At 38.4% G+C, this 16,973-nt stretch overlaps 1 protein-coding gene across 1 annotated transcript; it reads right to left on the bottom strand.

The window, feature by feature from the left end:
- Positions 1 to 15,686: 15,686 nt before the first annotated feature.
- LOC111024660 (uncharacterized) lies at positions 15,687 to 16,478 on the bottom strand. Its single transcript, XM_022302399.1, has one exon. It carries the CDS (start codon positions 16,476 to 16,478, stop codon positions 15,687 to 15,689), a length of 792 nt encoding a protein of 263 aa, XP_022158091.1.
- Positions 16,479 to 16,973: the final 495 nt, after the last annotated feature.

The raw sequence follows: 16,973 nt of genomic DNA, 5'->3' as shown, positions 1-16,973 counted from the left end.
GACGAATTCACTTTCTATCTCTTTTCTTTTATTTTGCTAGTTTAATCATGAACATGGGTAGCTAAATTCTCTTGTCTTAGGGATTGGATGTATCCATCGACGTTTATGGATTTTCTTGATTGGATGCATTTGATTATTCTATTTATGTTTCTCTTTGATTCATGCCTTTTAATCTACTGGCCACATATTAATTGATCTTAGACTTGCAATCTTACACTCGCGAGAGGTGGTTGAACGTTTAGAATTGAGATTCATATCTGAAGGGTTTTTAAGATCGGGAGATTTAGAATTCCATTAGAGGTCGTTAAGAGACTTGTTCGTTAAAACCTTTACTTGTTACAAAACTAGATAGGGATATTGGTTTAGTAATTTAGTAAGGAGGCTTCGCTTGCGCTTGGGAAAGACTGTTGAGATTTGAGAGTTATTAGCCTATAGAATTGATAATCCGTTCAATCTAGATTAATTAAATACTTAGTCCATAGATTCAATCGGTGAAATCTATTCCTTAAGATTGTTCTTCCCATTAATTTCACATCCTTTAATAGTTTATGTTATTGTTTTAATCATATTCCAACATTCAATTTGAGTTTCTAAATAAAATTGGACAAAAATATCTGTGGTACTTGAACTGATCTAGAAACCCAATCCTGAGGGCAATATCAGTACTTGCTTACCAACTATATTAAAACATGACCCGTACACCTGAAGTTAGCAAATTCAGCTATAGAAAAGTATTGTGGGTATTTTCTCTACATTTAATGTATGTGGTTTGTGAAATAGATGTTTTCGATTTTTGGCATTAGATCTACAGTTTTTCCGTTGATTTGATCAATGTAAAGGCCCGTTGTTTTAGGCGTTTAATTCTAAAAATCGAGTCTGTACGTTCGTGTCATTCATGGCAAGGAGTTTATGTGAAAGAGTACCAGAAAAATGAAGCGAAAATCGGAGCTGTCCGTGCAACTTGAGAAGACAACGCTTAGGAGCTGCACCTAGCGCCTGATCGCTGCCTAGGCACCGCTCGTTTGCTGCCACAACCCGGGAGCAACCCGAGGTGCTGGGTGTGGGCGCCTAGGCATTGAGAGAAATTTTTTTTGTTTAATTAGAATTAGTCTTTTGTTTTGTTTTTAAATAGGTTTAAAATGACAAAATAAAAGATTAATATGAAATATTGCTTATAAGGGAACTTTGTCTAAGGAAGATTCTGTTTAAGTTGATGTACTTAAGCTGAACACAAGGGAACTGAAACATTAGGGTAAAATAAATCCAATATAAAGTTATATTAGGCAAACTGATAAACTTAGATAATTTCATTTAGTCGAACTTTACCTAAGTAATAAACCATAGTTTTAAAATACTGAGTGAGAGAATTAGGTATATATATAATATATATCAAGTATATAAGATATATGTGGTATATAAATATATATCATTTCCCTCAAGTTCTTCGTATAAGTTCACACCATGAGTTCCATGCTCGGCCTCGTGTCACCTTGAGCGTGGCCTCATTACGGAAGGTGTTTGCATGGTTCAATACCAAGGTGAATGGAGAAAGTATCTATAATAAGTGGGAGAAGGATGTGAGACACCACATCATATGTTCTCCTCCATTGGTTTGCAACGTGAAGTTTCATACACGGCCTGCGTGCCGCCCTAAAGCGACCACCCCTACGGAGGGTTTGATGTATGGAATCAAAATCAGGGTGAACTCCAGAAATGGATAAGGTCTCTTAAGTTTTGCACCAATATTGTTCTTCATTGTCACAGGCTTATTGGGGCGGACCTTTGGAGTATGAAAATGACGGGTCAAACTTACAGGAAGTTGTTAAGTTAGTTGATAACTTATTGACCAAACAAACGATGACTAACTGTTATAGGAATAAGAGTTATTTTAGTGTAATATTTGGTTGGACAAGAAAATGTATATACTATTAGATAATGTATATGTAGTTCCCAAGTTAAAAAAGGAACTTAATTTCAATTTCTTGTCCGTTAGAACAATCTTATGTCATTTCATTTCATATAAATGAATTGTTCATTTCTAGAAATGGTGTTGATTTTTGTTCTGCAAAGCTAGAAAACAACTTATATGTGTTAAGACCAACTGTCACTAAAGCAATTTTGAATATTGAGTTGTTTAAAAATGTTAACTCAAAGTAAAATGCAAAAACTTCTCATAAAGAAAATACCTATCTTTGGCACTTAAGGTTAGGTCACATAAATCTCAATATAATTGAGAGATTGGTTAAGAGTGGACTTCTAAGTGAGTTAGAAGATGATTCTTTACCTATATGCGAGTCATGCCTTGAAGGCAAAATGACCAAAAGGTCTTTTATTGGAAACGACTATAGAACAAAAGGACCCTTAAAACTTATACATTCGGATCTATGTGGTATAATGAATGTTAAAGCAAGAGAAGGGCATGAATATTCCATCTTTTTCATAATGATTATTCAAGGTATGAATATCTCTACCTAATGCAACATAAGTCTGAAGCCATTGAAAAGTTTAAGAAGTATAAGATTGAAGTTGAGAATCAATTAGGTAAGACGATAAAGTCACTTCGATTTAATCGGGGTCGAGAGTACATGGATATAAGATTTTAGGACTATATGATAGAACATGAAATTACATCCCAATTCTCAATACCTGGTATACCTCAACAGAACGGTGTATCAGAAAGGAGAAATAGAACCCTGTTAGACATAGTTCGATCTATGATGAGCTATGTTCAGTTGTCTACCTCGTTTTGGGGTTATGTAGTAGAGACCGCAGTATACATTTTGAATACAATTCCATAAAAAAGTGTTTCTAAAACGCTTTTTAAACTATGAAGAGGACATAAAACTAGTTTATGTCACTTCAGAATTTAAGGATGTCCAGCACATGTGTTAGTGACAAACTCGAAGAAATTGGAATCTCGTTCAAAAGTGTACCTATTCGTAGGTTACTCCAAGGAAATGAGTTTGATCCATAAGAGAATAGAGTGTCTGTAATCAACAAATGCTACCTTCTTGGAAGAAGACCATATGAAATAACATAAATCACAAAGCAAAATGTGTTAAATTAGATTTTCGATAAAGCTACAAATACATCAACAAGAGTTGTTGATGAAGCTGACACTTCAACAAGAGTTGTTGATGGCGCTAGTACATCACATTAGTCACATCCATCTCAAGAGTTGAGAGTGCCTCAACGTATTGGGAGAGTTGTGTCACAACCTGACCATTATGTAGGTTTAACAGGAACTCAGGTTGTCATACATGATTATTGCATTAAGGATCCATTGACCTACAAAATGGCAATGAAAGATGTTGATAAAGACAAATGGGTTAAAGTTGTAACACTGTTAACTAATAGATTAGTTCATAGGAAGACCAGGTAACTCAATCTCAATCCTAAGTGAGTTATGGACTTCTGCCTATAAGGGATCGTATTTTGATTTGTATGTGTGATAGTGGCCTGGGTCGCCGACTCAATATTCATACCATTTTGGGGACGAGACAGGGTGGGGAGCTGGGAACATAATTACACAAGATGAAATTCACTCCTTCCTGACGTTAGTGATTAGTAGATGAGTGTTTTCTTAAATGTTGACTTTGGGACTTGAACAAGGGGCCCACCCTCTCATTGGCCCGATATGGACTTCTGTTTAATGGTTGGACCATAAATAGGTTGTTCATTAGAGAATTAGTGGTACTTAAGGCGAAAGATGTAACTCACAGGTAAAACGGTAATTTGACCCAATTGTAGTTATGAACACTCGTGAAGTGACTTACTGTTAATGGTCAATATCCATGAACGCAAAATATTCTACAGTGCGAATAGTGCAGCTATGAGTCTTTAGTGGAGTGACCCACAGTTAACGAATGTTTGTTACTTTGGTTTATGAGTTTAATTATTTAATCTTGTATCGTTCGAGCTTATAATCTGTAGGTCCATTAGTTCCCCTGCTAGCTCACAACGAGTAGAATAAGGATAAAAGTTTTTTTGAAAGAATTTGAATTTTTCAATTTAAATGAGGGATTGCATATAGGTTAATTGTATAAGATACAACTAAGATAATGTATATCGATACATTATAATGTCTATGATAGTTATATTTGAATAAGATTAAAATAAAGATTATTATGAATTAGATACATATTAAAATAATAGGTTAAAATTAATGTGAATGAGATTCACGTTAAAACTATAGATTATGAGAGATATATACCTTTGAATATTATTCAAATAAAGCTTTAATTAAATATATAATATTTAATTAAAGTTATTTTTAATTAATTAGTTTAATTATTAATTAATTAGTTATTTAATTAAATTATTTGGTTTAATTTTAATTGGATGACCCAAATTCCTTGCATTTAGAAAAGGAGTGGGAGGTTGGTGGGTGGGGAGGTTACTTCATCCCCACTCGTATATTCATCTCTATAAAATACAAAATTCAACTCTTTGCATTTTGTAGGGATTGATGGTTTTTAGTGATTTTTGTACAAAATCATACTCTCTCAAACTTAGCTCTATCTCAAATCAAACTTTTTCCCACTTTCGAAAGAAGGTTCATACAAATCGGTCATTGGCCAGAGAATAGCGGGGAAGGCTTTTTGGAGGCGATTGATATTGTTGAAGAACATTCCACAAAGGTAGGTTCTCATTCATTGTATATTTATGTCTTTTCTTTATTAAATTTCTAAAACAAGATAAATGCACAAGCGTTCATGTGCTTCCGCTATGGGGTTTGATCCCTTTAAGGGTTTCCTCTTGTAGGTGTGCCTCTACTCCTGTACTTTCATATGAGTTGATTTGGTTGAGATGGTCATTCTAACCTCTACACCAACTAAGTCCTTAATGAAGTCTACTAAGTCACTTAGGGATAAGGGTATTGACCTCACCTCCTCTAGTGCCAAATTCTCAATGAGGTCTGCTCAGCTACATGAGTTGGGAATAAATCAATTTTGCCTCCGCCTAGATCAAGTCCACAATGAGGTTTACTTGGCTCTATTAGTTTGAAGAGTGCTCGATTTTCCGCTACCTATATAATAAGTCATCCATAAGACCTACTTGATTGCTTATCCCTAAAGACTTCAACCTTACCTTACTTGAGGTCGATTATTTAACGAGCTCTACTAGAACATGCCAATTTCAAGGGTGGACAATTTTGTCTCTGCCTGGACCAAGCCCTTAGTGAGGTTTACTTGATTGCTTAGACCTTGAGGCTTCGTCCTTACCTCATGTGGGATCGAGGCATCAAAGAGGTCTACTCGACTATGTCTATTTAAGGTGTTGTCGATTTTGCCTTGTCGAAATGTCCGCTCAACCGTAGTTTGAACTACCAAAAAATTAAGTTGGCTTGATGAGCGTAGATGTGAGGATGCAGGAGCCTGGACAAAGTCCTCCATGAGGTCGACTTGATCGCTTAAGCATGGCGGCTTTGACCTTACCTCTACTAGAGTCGAGTCTGCAAGGTTTACTCAACTATATCCGTTTAAGGGGTGTTTGAGTTTGCCTTTGATTAAACCAAGTCCTCTATTAGGTCTACTTGGTAGCTTAGGCCTTGGGGCTTCCACCTTACCTCTTTTGGTCTCGAGTCCTTAATGAGGTTTGTTTAGGGTGGTCGAATTTGCCTTCACCGCGACCAAGTCTTTTACGAGGTCTACTTGACACCTTAGGAATGGGAGCTTTGACCTTACCTCCTCCAGGGTCGACTCCTTTGTCAATCATGTTACTTTCATTATTGTTTCTTCCATACATACGACCCTCATTCTAGTGGTTACTAACGTGATCGGGATCTATTAGAATCTACATAAAAAGAGATATATTTAAACATATAACTTTTACTCATCAAACTCCCTAACTAGGGGTGGGTATTATAAAGCAATTAATCGATAACACGTCTTTAGATGCTTCGCATATTGACCCGTCGCTACTAGGACGTGAGTGGAATAGGCTTCAAGTCCTTGGCAATGCTCTTCTCTACTCAACCTTGTCAGTGTCTCTGTTAGGCCTCTAATAGTGAAGAAATATTTTAGAAGGTGTAGAAAGGAGATTGTATTAGGGGCAAATGAGTAATATGAAGAGAGGGGAATGAATAATGGTTTTGGGGAGTGGGGACCAACAATGGAACAGTAAGGAGTAGAAAAGGGTGATCGGGAATTGGGGGAAATCATTTGAGTTGTAGTGCCTGAAAGTAGCTAGATAGAGACTACCCACCCTTTCAAATTGGTGGGATGTTTGTATTGCCTACAGGCTCTTTGCTTTCTCTGAATATCAATTCCAAAAGTGAGGAGATACCTCACAGTCTCCTGAGGTGGTTGAGCACAAGAAATTGGGGCTCCGGTCGGCCTCTCCTCCGTTGGATACTAGCTTGCTGAATGCCGAACTAATAGTGTGTATCGACTTCGTTCCTTAAATTAGAAATGACACACTTTAATTTGGCTATGGTTAGGGTACCACGAGTCGTTGTGAGATTGATGAACGCTTGCAGCTTCCTCCTCAGTGAATTCGATCTTCAGATCAGCTTGGGTAGGCTGGTGACCACCAAATATCATGACTATCTCTCTGGGTGGGGAATCATCAAATATATACACTGTGTATTAAATGTATACCGTATATCAAATATATATTGTTCTAGTTACATTAAATAATCTTGGATCTTAGTTTATTGGAATACTAGCAACGCAAAGAAAAAATAACTCTTTATTGAGTAAATAAATAATTTGTTCATTAATTACAAATACACGAGCAAAGGGCACAAAACCCAACAAGTTCGATCCGTCCAAGGTATATGAGAACGATAAACATCTGATGGCGTCTCTAACCCATAAATATTCATCCATTCACGATACGCATCCACGTGGTCCGTTGGGTCTTTCGAGTAGTTGTATTGTTTGATGTTGGGTAGCTTGAACTTTGGAGGTATCTTCTCCTTCATGATGTCATCAGTAAATGGAGAATCAGCTTGCTCTACCATTTCTTCAAGGTCGTGACTTGCGTCACCTCAGGTCCTCCATATATTCCTGAGCTCATCTTAGAGTTTGTTCCCTAGGTCGTTTTGAAGCTTCAACATCTCCTCGACCCCAGTCGGCTCTATGCCTCATTCTCGGCATCGACCAGGAGTTTTTTGCGTTTGGCCGTCAATATGCCGCGCAAGTCCATGTAACTATTTTCCCCTCTTTTGCTAGATAGGTCAACGGGAGGGGTAACATGTGATCGTCTATTTCGGGTGTGGGTTCACATACTAATGCATATTCTTGTTGGAGATCGTTGTTGTTCGTTGTCCCCTACGCTTAGACGATTGAACACGCCTCTGCAACTTCTAGCCTTATTGTTACTGCCTAGGTTGAGACTTTCATCAGGATTCGATAAATCGGTTTGAGACTCACAGACGCCTTCAATCGTCGGGGCTATGCCTTTGGTGGGATTGCGAACAAGTAGCGGTGGATCTTGCTCAATTTGAGATTGACGTTGGCCTCCTGCTGGTCTAATTTTGTGATTAATGGCCTCTAACTACACGGCCAAGGTCTGGCTCAACCCTTCCACCTCATTTCCAGTGCGCAAACTTGTCTTATTGCTTTCCCTACTTGGGAACAGGTCTATTGGATTCCGTCGGAGGAAATACCTCAGGGTGTGTTATAGTTTGGCTTTGGGTTATCACTCTCTTCGGAGGTTGCTCGCAATCTGCTCCTTCAGTTTCAGGGATGACCTTATGGTTGTTTCCGCTCTTGCTCATGTTGAATGTTCGTTGATGTGTATAAAGATCGAGTTGAGCTTTGGTTATGTCTTTCCCCACAAACGAGCCAAATGTATATGTAGAATTTGGTTCCGGTCTTCAATGTCGATAACTTTGGGGAACACTTGTACACAAAGAGAACTACACACCAATGTGGTGCTAAACCGAACACACTCTGACGTCTAAGTTAGCAAAGAGTTTCGTTGAAAGTAGCAGTAGTTAGAATTGTGAGAGCTTACCTCACGCTTCAAGTATCTCCTCTTATTTATAGAGAGAGTTTCCTTGGGTCAGTTTGGGATCAGCTCGACCGTGTCCGAGGTTGTGATGTGGTCTAGTTGGGTGGTCTGGTCTTGAAAATTTGACCTTGGAGGTTTGACCGATAACAATATATATTAAAAAAGGTTAGAAGGTAAAGACTTTATCTCATCTTTTGAAATTTTTTACTCAATATATAAAATTGAGAATGTAAAGATTAAACCTTTTGCTCCGTTTGAAAAATTTTGGCTTCACCCCTACTCTTTGATATTTACAATGGACTAATTTGTAATAGTTTTTTTTTATAATTTAAAAATGTCATTTATAAATACATATAATTTTTTTAATTGAAAGTAATATTTTAATTATTTAAAAAACTAATCGACGACTAAAATCGATTAAAAAATAGGGAAAAAGGCAAATATTTTATTGCTAAATTTTTATTTTTATTTTAAGAGGTCTAGTTTTTTAGAGAAAAAAACTTATACTTTAGCTAGGACTTAGCAGAAAATAACTAAGAAATTAAAAAGAAAATAATAATAATAAAGAAACACAATAATTTACGTGAAGAACTTTAAACTAGAGAAAAATCATGATGGTCCTGCCAGACTACTGCACAGACTAAGCTCGAGCTGGATTGGCACAACGAGCTACTGCACAGACCTTTATCAACTAATTGAGGTTAGGCATGTTGAGCACCTACCCTTTTCATGGGAGTTTTAAGTGTGCCTTTTATTTAGTTTTGCGTTTTATGCCAGCTCACAATCCTTGAAGTGTCATAGGCAACTGACCAAGTTTAATGAGCTCGGTGCTCACTTAGTTAGAAAAGAGAGCTCATCTCGACTCTTGCCGCGTAACGCTGTGGCTCAAATAAGTAGTTCTTCTTTTATTGATGTAGAAAATAGTTATTACAATTACATTTCATCTCAGGAGTGGGAGAAAACTATTGGTAGCATATCTTCAAGTGCTTAGCGTTCCTGCTACTTGGAAGGCCGTGGATTCATGCCATAGAAGCGGTCCCCTCTACTTTGCATCATCAAGTCGACGTTCATACAGGGGAATCATTCAATTTTTCGATCTTTGGAGATCCAGAAGAGCCGGTGCTGGACCCTATCCCAGTGCGAGAAATTCAGCACGATGAGAACTTGGAATTGGCAGGATTCTAGTTCGAGCAAGTGCAGGTCATTGAGTTGGCAGAACCAATCAAGGAATATTTAGCCTTGCCCGATTTTAGTGACAATGTCTTTGTCAGGGAAATGTTCCGATCAATGCGCCACCTCCCCGGATCAGGACTCGACCGGCGTCACCAAGGAATCGTGGAGCCAATTCATGTCCAGGCAATTAAGCCACCTTTTGGGTTGGGGTATATACCTACGGAAGAATATCTCCAAAAATTGGAAGACAAGAAGAAGAAAAAGAAGAATAAGAGTCTCGTAAGATAGACAGGACAGCCAACACATACGTTCCAGGACGCACCACTCCATTCACCAGATATGGACCTTACCAGGTCAACTTGAATGCTCCTATGCTTTTCTGGACTTTGTACAACACCAGGTCATCTTCCTTGAAGCTTTGCGGCTTCACTCGAGAATTGTAATATCGAGCTACTCGATTTTGGTATTTAGTAAGTTGGAGCTGCGGTAATGCGACTTTCTTCTAAGAGATCCAGATTGTGTTGGATTCCTTCATCATTCGCCTCTTCATTGAAATCTTCCAAGCGAACTGTCGGGATACTGACCTCTATAGGCACCACCGCTTCTAACCCAAAAGCCAACCAAAGGGTGTTTGATCTGTCGAGCCCCAAGGCGTAATGCGATCTGACCAGAGCACCTTGGGCAAGTCATCTGTCCATTTGCCCTTGCGCCTTTCCAGTTTGAGCTTTAGTCCACGCTTGATGATCTTATTGATTGCTTCAACTTGGCCATTTACTTGAGGATGAGCTTGTGATGAGTAGAAATGCTTGATACCGAACTAGGCAAAAAAGTCTCTGAACTTTGCGTTGACGAACTGCTTGCCATTGTCAGTGACTATGGCGTAAGGGATGCCAAATCGGCATATGATGTTCGTCTAGTGAGCAGCTCAAGCAGTTGTCGTAGTATGCTGGCGAACTTCTGACACTTGACACATTTTCGAGTAAAGTCTTTGGTGTCCTGACTCAAGGCGGCTAGCCTTGTCGAATGATCTTTGTTGCCATAGATCGGCCCCCATAATGGTTGCCACATACCCCACCATGGATCTAACACATGACGTAGTTTGCTTCTTACGAGTCAAGACACCTGTGTTGGCTTTTCTAGCTTTAATCATACCATATGTTTTGATGATAACAAACTTAATCTACTGATGATAACAAGACAAATCCAACGCAATTTGAAAAGCTCAAATCAGAGTTTAAATGAAGAAGTTATGATTGAAACAAGTCGAATGAAAAATATCCGAGAGGATGACATGGGCGAACTTTATGTTGACACATGACCAGTATTGTTGAAAAAAAAAAAGAAACAAAGAAAGAAAGAAAAGAGAAAAAAAAGGAAAGAAAGATTTAAAAGAAAGAAATTGAAAAAGAAAGATTTTCTTGTTGTGAGGATTGATGTATTTGTGAGCTTAAATTTGTAAATCTACTCTATTTGAGAGTTTTAGTGTGTGAAAAATTCTTATTTAACACTTAGTTGGGTTTCATTCTTGAGCCCGGTAAAAGGAACGAAGTGTGGGTTTTGATTTTTGTCCCGGGAAAAAGGTTGGGTTTAGTTCTAGATCCCGTAAAAAGAGCGATTTGTCAGGTTTGGTCTTGATCCCGTAAAAGGACTGGATTTTCGATCTTGAACCCGTAAAAGGTGCTTAGTGGAAAATCTCGAGAGATGCACGGAAAGTGGAGTAGGTCGAAGTTTGCCGAACCACTATAAATCTCTTACGTGACGTTTTCTCTATCCTTACTTTTTATTTATTGCAATTTATCTTTTAAGTATATCTTCTTTTATTGCAAATATATATTGTGCTTATCTTGAATACTTGTTTCATGATATTTTGAGTTAGTATAAATTGTTTTTGTTTAAAAAGTTTACTTGATTATTTGATTATTTGATTTATGCTTAAAATTGAAAAAGTTTATTAAATTTATCTTCAACACTATTCACCTCCCCCGCCCCTCTAGTGTTGCCATACCGATCCAACAACTTGAGCAGGGGTAAGGAAAAACCTCGCTTGTAGAGTTTCACATCCCTTACGACATAATGTGCTGCTTTGTGACTGAGCTTCCGAGGTTCAGCTCAATTTTGGGGCACTTTGCCTTCCAAATACTCTATGATGGGATCCATCCAACTAGGATGTCGAGTCTCGACGTCCATAAGGTGGAGCGCCAAGATTGAGGGTGAGTTCAATATTTCAACAGTAACAGACTTAGCGAGGTCGGTTTCATACATAGAGGACAACCTTGCCAAAGTGTCTGCATTTGCATCCTTTGACCGGGGGACCTGATGGATTTCATACTTCGTCAGCTCGGCTAAGAGAGATTTGACCTTGGTCAAATATTTTTCCATGTTGGATCTTTAGCTCGATATTCCTCAGTGATCTGATGCACAATGAGCTATGAGTCACTGTGGATAAGTAAATGTTGAATTCCTAGACTTCTCGCCATCTGCAGTCCGACGAGGAAGGTTTCGTACTCCGCTTCGTTGTTAGAAGCTCGGAATTTAAAGCGGAGGGCGTACTCGAACCTCATGCCACTTGGAGGTATCAACAATACCACAGCTCCACATCCTTTGTCATTTGACGAACCGTCTACAACATAGTCCACAGCTCCGTCATCTCGAGCTCCGAGTTGGATATAACATATTTTTTCCTAAATCTAAGGGAAATCCCAAGACCATGAGAATAATTTCTTATTTTTTTCTTTAATTAATAATAAACAAATTAATTAAATGAATTAACAATTAATTAATTAAATTAATAATTATTAATCTGATTAATAATTAATTAAATAAATAATTAACAATTAATTATTTAACTTTTAATTGAATATCACATATTTAATAGTTTTATTTGAATCGTATTCAACTGTATCTCTCTTGTATAACCTATAGTTTTAATATGAATCCAATTCATATTAATTATTTGAATCCTATTCAAATATTTCTCTCATAACATATAATTTAATTATTGAATTTTATTTAAAAATAAACTATATATATAATGTATCATAATATACATTATATACATTCCCTAATATATAATTTGAACATTTCAAATTTTCTCAAAATCTTGATCCTCGTTTTACCCATTGTGAGCTAGCAATGGGACCTAGTGGACCTACAGATCAGAAGCTCCAACGATACGAGATTAATCATTCAAACTCATTAATGGAGTTAATCAACATTTGTTAACAGTGGGTCACTCCACTAAAGATTCATAGCTGCACTCTTCTCACTGCAGAATATTTTCATGTCCACGGATGTAAGATCATTAACGGCAAATCAATCATTCACAAGTGGCTGGGTCAAATTACCATTTTACCTATGAGTTACATCGCTCCTTAAATGCCACTGCTCCTCTAATGAACAATCCAGTTATGGTCTGACCAGTAATCGAAAGTTCTTCTTGGGCCAGTGAGATAGTGGAGCTCATTATTTAAGTCCCAGAGTCAGCATGTAAGGAAACACTCATCTACTTCCCTAAGTTCTATCTTGTGCAGTTATGTTCTCAACTCCCCACACGGTCTTGTCCCCAAATGGTAGGATTATTGAGTCGGCAACCTGGGTCACTCTCACTCATACAAATCAAAGGACGATTTCTTATAGTAATGAGTCCATAACTCGCTCAGGATTAATATCGAGTTACCTGATCATCCTATGAGATAACAATCCATTGACTAACAGTGTTAGAGCCAATGATTAATTATTTCGCGACTCGGTCTTAGACAAACTCATTGTATATGATACCCCCACTCGCATGTCTCTACATGAACGATCTGGATAAAGTAGTTTGTAACTATTACAAAACGGGCCTTATCCATAGTGTTACCAGGATAAGGTACCCAACCTTATCCATGAACTATAGATGTTTTAGTTTATTACTGGAACATTATCCACTTGTATGTCGAATATATATGTATATATATTGTATATAAAATATATACATTGTATATTAAATATATACTGTATATCTAATATATACTGTTCCAGTTACATTAAATAACGTTGAATCTTAGTTTATTGGAATATGAGTAATGCAAAGAAATAATAAGATAACTCTCTATTGAATAAATTATTTGTTCATAAATTACAAATACACGAACTAAGGGCACCAAACCCAACATTCTCCGCATCTGTCATAGTCTTGCTTGTGTAATAGATGGGACTCTAACGTCCATTTTTCTGTTTTATTAGAGCTGAACTGACCGCCTTCTCTAATACTGTAAAGTAAAGAAAGAGCTAATCTCCTTACATTTGCTTTGTTAGCAACGATGTTGAGCTCAAGTAGGATTTGAGTTGGTCGAACACGACCTGGCACTCTGAAGTCCACTCGAACTGCCCTTTGGTCTTCAAAACTTTAAAGAACGACAAGCACTTGTCGGTCGATCGAAATATATATCAATTTAAGGCTGCAATCCGTCCTTTCAAACACTGTAGTTGTTTTAGGTTCTTCGGGGGCTCCATCTCAAGAACAGCTCAAATCTTTTCAAGGTTTGTTTCAATTCCTCTTTCATTCACCATGTAACCGAGGAACTTGCCTAAAGATAAAACCAAAGGCTCACTTAGTTGGGTTGAGCTTCATGTGGTAATATCGTAGAACTTTAAACGCTTCTTTCAGGTCTACAAGGTGCGAGCTGGCTTTCTTGCTCTTTAGGAGCATGTCATCTATGTAGACCTCCATATTGCGATAAAGTTGCTTGGCAAACATTTTGTTGACTATGCACTGGTAGGTCGCTCCCGCATCCTTCAAGCTAAACGACATGACCTTGTAGCAATATAAGCCTTGGTCGGTAATGAATGCAATGTGTTGTTGGTCGAGCTCGTGCATTTTGATTTGATTATAGCCTGAGTAGGCATCCATGAAGGTCAGTAGCTGGTGTCCGACTGTCGTGTCCACTAGTTGATCTATTATTGGTAAAGGGAAACTATCCTTAGGGCATGCTTTGTTTAAATTCGTGACGTCTACACACATACGCCATTTACCATTTGATCATTTAACTAAAAAAACATTAGAAAGCCAATTGGGTAGAGAATTTCCTTTATACATTAAGCTTGTAAAAGCTTGTTCACCTCTTCTACAATTATAGCACTCCTCTCATTATTTACAAGGCCATGCTTTTGTTTTACAGGTCAGTGGGAGGGGTCTATGTTAAGTTGGTGAACGATAATGCTTGGATCAATGCCAGGCATGTCTTCATGCGACTAGGCGAACACGTCGGCATTTGTCTTCAAGAAGTTAATTAGCTCAGCTCGATCTCTGGCCCCCAACATGGTTCCAATACTCACTTGTTTATCTGAGCTAAATAATGGAACCAGCTCTAGCTGCTCTGCCAGCATGCATTTGTTCAGCTCAGTTTCCTCATTGGCCAGCTCGTTCTAACTCATGATTTTTGCACATGTGTTGGAGCCTTTCAATGCTGCAGCATAACATTCTTGTGAGGCCTTCTACTCACCTCGTACTATCCCCACTCCCTTGGGAGTAGGATACTTCAACATTTGATGGTACGTAGAAGGGATGGCTGATATCTCTCTATAAGAGAGTGTTTTATGGCTTAATTCAGGTTATATTTGTGCGAAAATGTGAGGATCCTTATTAAAATACCATGGAAAATAAAAGAAATCATCTAGCTAGGGCCCTGAGCTGTTATAATTCTCTACTCCCTCACTTTGAATGAATTCACCTTAATTCTTAATGTTTTTGAACATGAATCGTAGAATTTAGAGAGGATGAGCTGAGTGCTGCCAATCCTGTCTAGGGTGTTGTTGGAGCGTGACTGGAGGATGCGTTTGTGCTGGAGCTTAAGGCCGCCCGGATGCTTTAGCACCAGTGACTGTGTAGTGACTCTTCACATCAGTTTTTTATCGCGTTCGTACAGCTTTTAGGAGGTGCCCTAATTTTTAAAGACTAGATATACAAGTAAATGATACCCTAGCCGCAAAGGAGGGGGGGGGGGGGCATAACAAAGATTCAAAATTAGAGCATTGATTTCAGAGAACATTCCACATCTTGTCACCATCTTTTTCATTAAAGAAGGAGCTGAAGGTGTGGCCAATTCTCCATGGCATCATCATCTTGTTGCTGAGGAAACTTCCATTTCTCTACTGCTTACTTCATCGTTGGAGCTCATTTCTCTTCTACCCATTCTTTTCCTTTCTTTCGTTATGAACTAAACCCTGTCTTCGGGGGGGACGAGCTCGTTGTAGCCATTTTTTTTAAATGTGTTTGAGTGACCTTAATTACTGTTTTAATAGAAGTGTTTTAATTCTTCCATCTTACTAATTTTGTTTGGCCAACTTTATTGATGTCATTAGCTTGCTAGAGGCTCGGGAGAGTCATTTCTTAGTGCGTTTGTTTCTATTAGTTTTAGAATCCTCTCTTTGAAGTAGGATGGTGAGTACTCAAGGATGGGACTCACCCTATTGCGCCTATAAACTGCTTTTATTGATTGCTTTCATTACAACGGGAGTTGTATTTAAGCATGTTTGGATATCTCGAGAGAGAACCACGACGGTTTGAGCATTCAGTATGTTTGGTTTGCTAGAGCATAGTTAGCAAAGGTGAAAGCACCTGCTGACCAAAAATTATTCTTTAGAGCGTGTAAAATAGGTTGGCCAAAAATGGCGTTGTATGCTGATCGGCCGTCGATCACCACGAACTCAACCACCCAGGTCACTTGAGTTTCTCCTTCACCGAGCGAGATGGGGAGCTCAATGCAATCATCAAGAGTCACACATTCTCCGGAGAATCCAACCAAAGGTGTTGGACTTTTCTTCAACTGAGCTCGTCCCCATCTTAATGCCTTGTAGGTTGATAGAGTAAGAATGTTAGCAGATGCTCCACCATCTATAAGAACTCGATGTACTATGATGTGGTTGATTTGGAAGGCAATCACCAGCGCGTCATTATGAGGTAGGTGGACGCCTTGCAAGTCGGCATCCGATAGTGTTATCGAGCTGGCTTCTGGCTTTGGTTGGACTGAGCACACCTCATGTCTAGCCTTCAGGGCTAGTTCTTTGCGTTTACGGCCTGACTGGCCATCACTGGGTTCTCCGTGGATCCTGTTGATCATAGGAGGTTGGTCTTCACTCTTGGGGGGGATCCTCGACCTCTCCCTTTTCTCTTCATTTTTGCTACTTGAGGGCTTTGAGCTATCATTTAGGTTCCTTTTGCCTACATACTTCTTGAAGTAGCCTTGTCGAATTAGCCCTTCAATTTGTTGCTTCAAATCGTAGCAATTTGAGGTGTAATGGCCATGACCTCGGTGGAATCCACAAAAATTTGACCTGTCCCGATGTTTGAAACCTTGCCGCATTGGTATAGGGTCTGTTAGCAAGTCAATTTTCGCGTCTTTGATATTGGTCAGGATCTTTGACAGGGGGATTCTCAACTGCGTGAACAAGCCGAATCACTGTGGCTTGTCGCTTTTCTAGTCATCTGCCTATTGTAGTTAGGTCGACGAAATGAGTTCCCACCGCTATTGCCATTATTATTATTATTTTCTTATCTTTCTTCTTCTCGTTCTTTGACGGAGAGCCCTTACTCTCATACTTATCATCTTTGGACATCATGATGTCCTCTGCCTCAATAAATTTGGTTTGCTCGGTCTAAGCAACCCTTCAAGGTCAGCTCGAGCTTATTTGTCAGTGACCAACTTAACTTCTCATGGGTCACGCCATTGCAAAAGGTAGACCAAGCTAGCAGGTTAGTGTCGATTCTATATCATTTATTAATGTCAACTAATTTTTAAAATAGAATTCATTGTTAATACATAAAAGTAAAACTGAATATTACTTTCTATTAATAATTA

Source organism: Momordica charantia, assembly GCF_013281855.1.
Source record: "Momordica charantia cultivar OHB3-1 chromosome 3 unlocalized genomic scaffold, Mcharantia_2.0 BLBB01000003.1, whole genome shotgun sequence".
Lineage (NCBI taxonomy): Eukaryota > Viridiplantae > Streptophyta > Magnoliopsida > Cucurbitales > Cucurbitaceae > Momordica > Momordica charantia.
Note: the sequence above shows the minus strand (reverse complement) of the source record. Positions and strands in the feature narration are given on the sequence as shown.

What these genes read in the sequence shown, in the direction of transcription:
- LOC111024660 (XM_022302399.1), bottom strand. Translation starts at nt 16,478, where the DNA reads ATGCGGCAAGGTTTCAAACATCGGGACAGGTCAAATTTTTGTGGATTC.